The 10,862-nt window shown below is 47.4% G+C and overlaps 1 protein-coding gene across 2 annotated transcripts in view; it reads left to right on the plus strand.

The window, feature by feature from the left end:
- The first annotated feature begins 401 nt into the window (after positions 1-401).
- The window catches only part of DSTYK (dual serine/threonine and tyrosine protein kinase), a 73,064-nt gene continuing 62,603 nt past the window's right edge, over positions 402-10,862 (plus strand). The window contains exon 1 of one of the 2 annotated variants that reach the window (XM_017880984.1): positions 402-1,509. In XM_017880984.1, the coding sequence (XP_017736473.1) occupies positions 1,239-1,509 (271 nt within the window). In that variant the 5' untranslated portion in view covers positions 402-1,238. The remainder of the gene's footprint in view (positions 1,510-10,862) is intronic. The other variant, XM_017880983.1, reaches the window with a different exon arrangement.

The raw sequence follows: 10,862 nt of genomic DNA on the forward strand, positions 1-10,862 counted from the left end.
GTGTGTTCTGAGATGAGAGGTTAGGAGAAGTAAAATTTCTGAAGCAGGACTCACAAAATTTTAAAGCCAAAAGGGCTTAAAGATCTGCCATTCTAAACCCTTACTTTATAGAAGATGAAACAGGGTGCTGCCCGAGATCACAAGGCAAAGTATAGGGAGAGCCCAGACCCAAACTCAAATCTCCTCTTAATTTCAGTCAAGAAACTACATCATTCCAGCCTATCAGAGAAGAGGTCTGGCCTGGGTAAAAGATGGTGTCTTTCTACAGCAAGAAAGATATAGATGGGTTCTGTGCCTGGTGAAGAGGGGAGAGATAACTCAGGAAACAGAAAAGAGGTGACGTCAAGTTTTGCCCCCTTTGTAATTGTGTCCAGGAGTCCGTGACTGTGTGAGTCAATGGAAGTCCTCCATATTAGCAGAAGCCAAGTTAAGATAATCAGAAATAGTTTGGAAGGCCACAAACCTCAACTTCCCCTTACCCAGCCCAGTCTCCTTACTTGAGGAACCAACTGAAGTTCAGCTTACAGCTCTTGTTGATCCTTTCACACCCTTCCTTTCTAAGTCTGGAGAAGGAAAGTTGGAAAAGGGGAACGCAATACAAACATGAGAGATTTCCCTATTTCCAGGGTACTTTCAGCCGATTCCCCAGTATCAACTGTATTCGAAGCACGAGAGAGCCACTTAGGGTAGCCATGGAGATGTGACTGTCCTCGGTCTTGTTTCCTTCCTTTTCTCTGCTAATAACATCTTTCGCTACGATTTCGGTAAGGCACCCCACTTCTGCTGGCGCTCAGGTTCTGCAGCTCCTCTCTCCCCTCAGGGACGCTGAGTGGGGATTGGGAACACTTTTTAAAATGAGGAGAGCGCGAAAACATAAGAACGAGTGAGGATTTTCTCCAGAAGGGATCAGTACCATCCACAGCCTCCCCTTCTCCAGCCTTGAGGTTTTGGCGTTTGGTCCCAGCCCGGACTACAAGTCCCAAGAGACCTCGCGGCGAGGGTGTCCTCCAGCGATCCTTCCCTCACGCTTCTGGGTAGTGGAGAGAAAGGTTCCGACAGCGGCGCACTGCGGCTTGGTTTGTTTGCAACAGCAGCGACGGAGGTTGGGAGCCTGGCTCACTGCAAGCGGGGGTGTCAAGAGGCGGATTCCTCCTCCCTTCGGCACTTGGGGGGCGGGGAGGAGGGAGGCCGGGCCAGCGGCCGGGGACCGAGCCGCAAAGACAGAGCGGGCAGAGGCGATGGAGGGCAACGAGGTGCCATGGGGTAGCGAGCCCGTTTCGGGTCCCGGCTCCGGCCCCTGCGGCGGCGGAATGATCCGCGAGCTGTGCCGGGGCTTCGGCCGCTACCGCCGCTACCTGGGACGGCTGCGACAGAACCTGCGCGAGACCCAGAAGTTCTTCCGCGACATTAAGTGCTCCCACAACCACACTTGTCCCTCCTCCCCCACGGGCGGCGGCGGGGCCGAGCGCGGCCCTGCAGGCGATGTCGCCGAAACCGGGCTGCAGGCGGGTAAGGAGGGCAGCCCGGAGGGAGAGAGGGCAGTAGAGGCAAATCGGAGGGTGGACCGCACCCCTGCCCTGCAAAACAAGCCCGAGAAGAGGCAGGCGGAAAGGGGCAGTCGTGCAGTGTGGCCGGGTCCCCGGGCCTGAGCCGGCCGGATCCGGGATGCCTTGGGAGGGCATCCCTCTGAGGAGGGGAGGAGGGGGCCCGCTGAGGGCCCGGCTGGGGGACCGGGAGCCAGGGGCAACCGAGGGCCGGAGTTCCCGGAGCAGGACCCCGGGGACTAGGGTGTGCGCTGACGGGACTGGGCTGGGCCGGCGTTCGGAAAGGGTACCAGTTAATCCGAGGAGTGGGGAAAGTTGCTCTGAGTTGGAGGCGGGCGGGTGCGCAGTTGTGGGTCAGAGCCCCAGTTTAGGGATGGAGCAGAGGCGGCAGGGTGTCCCGGGAGTCCGAGGAGGCCATGGGACTGTAGTCGGGTGTGTGGGTTTGATGATGTATGTGAAATGTGTTCACACCAATCATGCGGCAGCTCTGTGAAGAGGGGACATTCTCTAAATAGGGTTGGGGGTGGAAATCATATCTGATGGGTGCCAGGGAATTGCCAGAGATGTTGCTCCAGCTTATGGTGAAGAAGAGAGGGGAGGGATCATTTTGGTCCTGAGCCAATGGAGAACTAGCTACTCTTGTTCTTGCATGATTCTTTCTAGGATGTGCCAAAGGCCCCCAAACACTTAAAATCGTGCATGGTCTTTAATCTTTCCTAACGTCTTGCTTCCTTTTAAACTGCTGTTGGTGGGGAACTGGAGGATTTGTTAACTACTGCGTCTAATTAGGAAATAACTTTAGATCGGAAGGGAGAAGGGACTGGCATTCCATGTAGATAGATCTCTTGGGGACAAAACAGGAAAGAAGTCTGTGGGTTTAATTTAGTGATTCTCAAACGAAAGTGTGCATTAAACTCACCCCAGGGGCGTATTAAGAATGCCATGTCTCATGCTCTAGCTCATTAATTCCGATTGAATAGGTGTGGAAAGTGGGTCCTAAAAATCTAATTTAACATGAAAAGAACCTGGAGAGGACGGGCGCGGTGGCTTACTTCTGTAATCCCAGCACTTTGGGAGGTAGAGGCGAGCGGATCACTTGATGTCAGAAATTCGAGACCAGCCTGGCCAACATGGTGAAACCCTGTCTCTACCAAAAAACAAACAAACAAACAAACAAACAAACAAAAAACTAGCCAGGTGTGGTGGGTGGCGCCTGTAATCTCAGCCACTGGGGAGGCTGAGGCAGGAGAATCGCTTGAAACCAGGAGACGGAGGTTGCAGTGAGCCGAGATTGTGCCACTGCACTCCACCCTGTGCGACAGAGTGAGATTCCGTCTCAAAAAATAAAATAATAATAGTAATTATAAAAGACACTGGGGAATGTGAGGCAGGTGGTCTCAGATTTGAACACGAGGCTCAGAACTGGATGAATTGTTCTGACTTTGGGTGTTAGCTCTTATATTTCCAAAGTTTTGCGCTTAATGTCCTACATCGGACTGGGAATCCACAAATGGTGATAAAAATAAGATACTAAGATTATGACAGGGCCCTAAATGATACTATTCCATTTAGTTGGTTTGGATCGGAATTTAAAAAGCCTTATTTTATCTTGTAGCATAAAAGGAGGGGGATTACTAGTTTTTCTGAAGTTGTTTTGACATCTTATGTCCGGAAATACACTGTCCTAGAGAGAACTGGTATCTGTGAGGCTACCAGAAAACAGCTGATAAGAAGGGCTAATGTTTTCTGAGACGATCCCCAGAATGTGTACTTTCACCCGCACCCGTAACAGTGCTTTCCAGAGGTGTCCCCTGCTGGAAAGTTTCTCTCACAGCTTATCTTAAAAAGCCCTTTATTGCTGTTTTTATTTTAAAACAACTATTTATTTTAGACTTGGCTTCTAAAACAAAGAGAATCGATTAACCTCAGAGAGATGGAGGTTTTCAAGGCACTTTGGTTGGCTCTTGTTTTTATTCTTTAAAAAACAACTTAAGACATACAAATATAACTTTGCATTTTGCCTCATTAGCTTTTCCAGTTGACTGCATCATGAACTAATCTTTGCGTATTTAACTCTTCACTGTGTGGAGTCTGTCCATCCCAAATAAAAACCTGGAAGTGTGCAGATGGCAGGACTGGGAGCAATTCGGTTTTGTTCCATAAAATGCTTCTCTTCCTTTCAGCATGGAGTGTTTGGGGGTAAAAATGCACCAAGGAAAGTTAGTGAGGGGACACTTACTGTGTATATTTTAGGGATGCATTTTCCTAGCTATTTAGGTGGTCATGTCAGAAAGTAGAAACCACTCCTAAAAAGACAACTAGTTGTTGTTCTGTCATTTACAGGCCATCTTTGTAAGGTCAAGTTCATTCAGAGACTGTCTCAACTTTCTTTTTTAAATTTTTTTGTAAAGATGGGGTCTCGCTTTGTTGCCCAGGCTGTTCTGAAACTCATGGCCTCAAACCATCCTTCCACCTCAACCTCCCAAGGTGCTGGAATTACAGTAATCAGCCACCACACCCAGTCCTCAGCTTTCTTTTATGAATGTTAGTCTCTGATTAATAGGAACTTGGATGTTGAAGGAACACTCAATTCTGTTATTTATTTATTTTTTATTATACTTTAAGTTCTAGGGTACATGTGCATAACGTGCAGTTTGTTACGTATGTATACATGTGCCATGTTGGTGTGCTGCACCCATCAACTCGTCATTTACATTAGGTATATCTCCTAATGCTATCCCTCCCCGCTCCCCCCACCCCACAACAGGTCCCGTTGTGTGATGTTCCCCTTCCTGTGTGCAAGAGGAACACTCAATTCTTACCCAAACAAACCTGCAGGTGTTAAACATTATTTCAGAATGGAAGTGTGCCTCTAGGTTGATGTAGTATGGCATTTGAGCAACTGAAAGAATATCAAGGATTAACTCTCAATTTGAAATTATTGGACTAAAAGGCTGGTAACAATAGTAAAACAATTTTCATGTCTATTTATATATCATTTGTAATGCCATATGATACCAAACATTTTTATCGTCTCACTTTCACCCACAAAAGAGAGTAAAGGACCCAAAATAATATTTTCCTCTAAAATTTTATAGTTCTGAAATCACTGGGGTCAGTGTAGAGGACATGTAATGTACATGGTATTTTAGAAGTTAAAAAGTAAGGCCGGTTGTGGTGGCTCACACCTGTAATCCCAGCACTTTGGGAGGCCAAGGTGGGTAGATCACCTGAGGTCAGGAGTTCCAGACCAGCCTGGCCAACATGGCGAAACCCCATGTCTACTAAAAATACAAAAATTAGCCGGGCATGGTGGCGCACGCCTATAATCCCAGCTACTTGGGAGTCTGAAGCAGGAGAATTGCTTAAGCCCAGGAGGCGGAGGTACAGTGAGCTGAGATTGCGCCACTGCACACCAGCCTGGGCGACAGAGTGAGACTCCATCTCAGGAAGAAGAAAAAGAAAAAAAAAAGTAAGTAGAATGGAACTCCAAAATGGTCTTCTGTTTTTAGAGTAGCTTGACCTATACAGAGAAAACTGAATTATAAGTAAAGTTTCCTTGATTCATTTCTTCCCCTGCTGCCCAAATCACTGGCCTTTTCACTTAGCTATAGGGCGTGAGAGCCCTTTTATCTGTTGATTTTCTTATGTCAGAGGGATCAGAAGTAATGAGATAAAGGGTTTGGGCTGGGTGTGGTGGCTCACAACTGTAATCCCAGCACTTTGGGATGCTGAGGCAGGCGGATCACCTGAGGTTGGGAGTTAGAGACCAGCCTGACCAACATGGAGAAACCTGTCTCTACTAAAAATCCAAAAAAATTAGTGGGCATGGTGACACATGCCTGTAATCCCAGCTGCTGGGGAAGGCTGAGGCAGGAGAATCACTTGAATCTGGGAGGTGGAGGTTGTGGTGAGCCGAGATCACACCATTGCACTCCAGCCTGGGCAACAAGAGTGAAACTCTTATCTCAAAATAAATAAATAAATAAATAAATAAATAAATAAATAAATAAAGGCTTTGAGCACTTCTGAGGAAAGGCAGGGTGGAGTATTAAGAGTAGCAGAGGGAAAAGTATTTTTCTTTTTCTTTTTTTTTTTTTTTTTGAGACAGAGTCTCTCTGTTCCCCAGGCTGGAGTGCAGTGGCATGATCTTGGCTCACTGCAACCTTCGCTTCCCCTGTTCACGTGATTCTCCTGCTTCAGCCTCCTGAGTAGCTGGGACTACAGGCGCCTGCCACCAGGCCCAGCTAATTTTTTTTTCTTTCTATTTTTAGTAGAGGCAGGGTTTTACCATGTTGGCCAGGCTGGTCTCAAACTCCTGACCTTAAGTGATCTGCCTGCCTTGGCCCCCCACAGTGCTGTGATTACAGGCGTGAGCCACTGTGCCCCGCATGGAAAAGTATTTTTCTTGTTTTATGATCCAGTAAAGTTGCTAGCTGTTGCAATTTGTCATAAGCCTCTCAATTTTAAGAAATTGGAGTGGGCCAGGCGCGGTGGCTCACGCCTTTAATTCCAGCACTTTGGGAGGCCGAGGTGGGCGGATCACCCGAGGTCGGCAGATCACCCAAGGTCAGGAGTTCGAACCAGCCTGGCCAATGTGGTGAAACCCCATCTCTACTAAAAGTACAAACATTAGCCAGGCATGATGGCACGTGCCTGTAACCCCAGCTACTCGGGAGGCTGAGGCAGGAGAATTGCTTGAACCCAGGAGGCGGAGGTTGCAGTGAGTCGAGTTCGAGCCATTGCACTCCAGCCAGGGCATTGCAGTGAGACTGTGTCTCAAAAAAAAAAAAAAAAAAAAAAAAAAAAGATATTAGAGTGACTTAAATGTGTCTTGTTGAAATTCTGTGGTCTGTGCTGCCTTCTTTGAATCCTGGTTTCACCTCTTCCTAACCAAATGATCTTGGGCAAATCACAACTGTGCTGTGCCTTCATTTCCTCATCTGGAAATAGGGATTATAACGGTACTGATCTCTCGGGTTCTTGGGAGTAAATCTATGTGCATGTTTAGAACAGGACCTGGGCTGGACGCGGTGGTGGCTCACGCCTGTAATCCCAGCACTTTGGGAGGCCAAGGAGGGTGGATCACTTGAGGTCAGGAGTTCGAGACCAGCCTGACTGACATGGTAAAACCCCATCTCTACTGAAAATACAAAAATTAGCCGGGCAGGGTGGCGGGTGCCTCTTTCCCAGCTACTCAGGAGGCTGAGGCAGGAGAATCGCTTGAACCTGGGAGGCGGAGGTTGCAGTGAGTCTAGATCACCCGCTGTGCTCCAGCCTGGGCGACAGATTGAGACTCTGTCTTAAAACAACAAAAAACAAAAAACAGGCCAGGTGTGGTGGCTCACGCCTGTAATCTCAACTCTTTGGGAGGCCAAGGCGGGTGGATCACCTGTGGTCAGGAGTTTGAGACCAGCCTGACCAACAAGGAGAAACCCCTTGTCTATTAAAAATATAAAACTAGAGGCCGGGCGCGGTGGCTCAAGCCTGTAATCCCAGCACTTTGGGAGGCCGAGACGGGCGGATCACGAGGTCAAGAGATTGAGACCATCCTGGCTAACATGGTGAAACCCCGTCTCTACTAAAAAATACAAAAATCTCGCCGGGCGAGGTGGCGGGCGCCTGTAGTCCCAGCTACTCGGGAGGCCGAGGCAGGAGAATAGTGTAAACCGGGGAGGCAGAGCTTGCAGTGAGCTGAGATCTGGCCACTGTACTCCAGCCCGGGGGACAGAGCGTGACTCCGTCTCAAAAACAAAACAAAAAAGAACCACAGATAGAAGGAGCAGCTACTCTCCTTGGTGCTGAGATAGAGTGCCAAAGGAAGAGGCTCCCAGCACCCACCCATCCTCAGGGCTGAGATCTGGCCTTCTTGGAAGGAGAACAACTGTGGCTCACTGAGTGGCCGAGAATTTGCTGTGGTATGTCACCAGACGAACTTGCATGGTATTTGTACTCCCATGTGCTGGAGAGGTATCTCNCAGGAGAATAGTGTAAACCGGGGAGGCAGAGCTTGCAGTGAGCTGAGATCTGGCCACTGTACACCAGCCCGGGGACAGAGCGTGACTCCGTCTCAAAAAAAAAAAAATATATATATATAAAACTAGCTGGGCATGGTGGCACATGCCTGTAAAATCCCAGCTACTCGGGAGGCTGAGGCAGGAGAATCGCTTGAACCCGGGAGGCAGAGGTTTCGGTGAGCCAAGGTTGTGCCACTGCACTCCAGCCTGGGCGGCACAGCGAGACTCTGTCTCAAAAAAAAAAGAGAAAAGAACAGTGCCTGGTAAGGTGCTATGTAAGTATTAGCTATTATTCAATAAATATCTGAGTACCTGGTATGTACTGGGCAATGTGCTACTTATGGGGGATAAAGAGTCAAATAAAAAGGACCGGGCGCTGTGGCTCACGCTTGTAATCCCAGTACTTTGGAAGGCCGAGGTGGGCGGATCACACGGTCAGGAGGTCGAGACCATCCTGGCTAACACGGTGAAACCCCGTCTCTACTAAAAATACAAAAACCTAGCCGGGCTTGGTGGCGGGCGCCTGTAGTCCCAGCTACTCGGGAGGCTGAGGCAGGAGAATGGCGTGAACCTGGGAGGCGGAGCTTGCAGTGAGCCGAGACCGCGCCACTGCAATCCGGCCTGGGCGGAAGAGAGAGACTCTGTCTCAAAAAAAAAAAAAAAAAAAAGAGTCAAATAAAGATACTGGTCTTGGCCTTAGGCTAGTGAAGATCAGTCTTTCCCTTCTATACTTTTAAGAAAGAAAAAATAATTATAATTATCATCAATAATCGTTTATGTTGGATGATGGATTAAAAAGGTCTAAGAAGACCTGAACTTGGTCCTCTAGAAAAGTATAATCTAAACCATATATGTGTGCAACACATAAAACACATACATAAAAAAGCAGAATGCTAAGGTAGGTTATAAGCCTTTTATATGAGTTATAATTCTCAGGTTTTTTATAGCTCCTTGCCTTTGGTGAGCTCACAGCTGTGTTTCTCCAACATGCTTCACCTTTTTGTCACACCTTTTAAATGTGCCAGCATTTAAAAGAAGGGGAAAAGCACTAGTGTACTTATTTAAAATAGGCATTTTTGGCTGGGCACGGTGGCTCACTCCTGTAATTCCAGCACTTTGGGAGGCTGAGGCGAGTGGATCACCTGAGGTCAGGAGCTCGAGACTAGCCTAGCCAGCATGGTGAAACATCGTCTCTACTAAAATACAAAAAGTTAGCTGGGCATGGTGGTGCGGGCCTGTAATCCCAGCTCCTCAGGAGGCTGAGGCAGGAGAATCGCTTGAACCCAGGAGGCGGAGGTTGCGGTGAGCTGAGATCATGCCAGTGCACTACAACTTGGGTGACAGAGTGAGACTGTGTCTCAAAATAAATAAATAAATACATAAAATAGGCATTTTCCTTGGTCGTCTTAGACCTTTGTATGATGAGAAAGTTTAAGGGGCAGAGTGACATTTGGGGAAGGGATGAAAAGTTGGGAAAGAGGAGATTCTTTAGAGCTTCATTTTATAGAGCTGTCATCTCTATGGGGCAGAGGGGTGGGGAGAAGCTGGGATTGTAGGGTGGAGCACAGTGACAGCAGTGCTGAGGCTGGGATGGGTGTGCTCTGTGGTCATTTGCCATCATCTGTTTAAAAGAGTTGCCAGTGCATTTCAACATCTTATGCTGAGCATAAGCTCAGCAAAGATAGTGCTATAGTGTTGGTTCTTACTACTTTTAATAAAAGGTTATCTAATCTAATCATTTTTAAAAAGATTAACAAAATCCCATTTTTCCAAGGATATCCAAAACTTGGTCTTTCTTTCTTAATTTTCTTCCTGCATGGAGGCAGCATACAGTGGCCAAAAGCAAGCATAGCATTTGAATGAAACCTGGGTTCCTATTCAAGTGCATTCTCTTTTTAACTGTGTGACTTGGGGCAAGTTACTTAACCTATTTGAATCTTGGGTTCTTCATATATAAAATGGGAGTAATACATAATGCCACATATTATATGATTCCATTGATATGAAATATCCAAAATAGGCAAATTTATAGAGATAGAAAATAGATTAGTGGTTGCCAGGAGATGTGGGGAGAAGAAAATGAGCAAATAAGGGGTGACTGCTAATGGGTATGGGATTTTTCTGGGGGGAGATGAGAAAGCTCTGGAATTAAATAGTGGTGATATTGTACAACTTTGTGAACATACTAAAAGCCACTGAATTGTACACTTAAAAAGGGTGAATTATATCTCAATAAATAAATAAAATGGGAGTGATAACACCTGCCTTACAAAGTTTTTGTGACATTTGAAGATAATATACCTTAAAGCACAGGCATATAATTAGTGCTAAATATATGTGGCTGGCTGTTTGAGTGGCGTGTGTGTGTGTGTGTGTGTGTGTGTGTGTGTGTATGGTGAGCATTGATTTAGAAAGTTAGAACATGGGGTTGGCAGAAGAGTGAGAGGAACAGAAAGATGGAATGTGGGACAGAACAATTTTGAGCTAGAGGCAGATTTAGGCCCGAGTGTCTAGGCTGCCAGTCCAATTCTGCTTCTGCGGCTCTTCCTTTGTTCTTTTCTGATCTGACTATGGGAATACAAAATGCACCCTGGCAGTAGAGAGACTCTGTTACAAATGAGTCATCACCCAGGCTCCACAGCTTGTACGGAACCGTCATTTACTTAGTGGGAGAATATCTGATTGAATAAGTATAATGTGGCACTACCTACTCAGGCTCTTATTCTAGTTTCCACTCCCTGACATTTAGGGCATCAGACCCCTTGTTGCTGATCTTGCTATCTCCTGCTCCCTGGGAGGAAATGGCCTCCCCAACCACAGTGGCTGTTTGCACCCTTTCCCTTTTTAGCCTTTCTCCTTCCGAATCTTCCTTTCCTGGGGTAATCTGTTTCCCATGGTACAGGTCTGCCTGCTGTGTTGTTGTTGTTGTTATTGTCGTTTTTGAGACAGAGTCTCGCTCTGTTGCCCAGGCTGGAATGCAGTGGCACAATCTCAACTCACTGCAACCTCTGCCTCCTGGGTTCAAGCGGTTCTCCTGTCTCAGCCTCCCAAGTAGCTGGGACTACAGGTGCACACCACCATGCCCGGATAATTTTTGTATTTTTAGTAGAGACAGGGTTTCATCATATTAGTCAGGCTGCTGGAACTCCTGACCTCAGGTGATCCGCCCACCTCAGCCTGCCAAAGCACTGGGATTACACGCGTGAGCCACCTTGCCCAGCTGGTCAGCCCGCTATTAAAAGGGTTGGGAAATTCTGTCCCCTCCCCTCCCCTTCCCTCCCCTCCCCTTCCTCCCTTCCTT

The sequence above is a fragment of the Rhinopithecus bieti genome, unplaced genomic scaffold (assembly GCF_001698545.2).
Source record: "Rhinopithecus bieti isolate Rb0 unplaced genomic scaffold, ASM169854v2 scaffold_12049, whole genome shotgun sequence".
Lineage (NCBI taxonomy): Eukaryota > Metazoa > Chordata > Mammalia > Primates > Cercopithecidae > Rhinopithecus > Rhinopithecus bieti.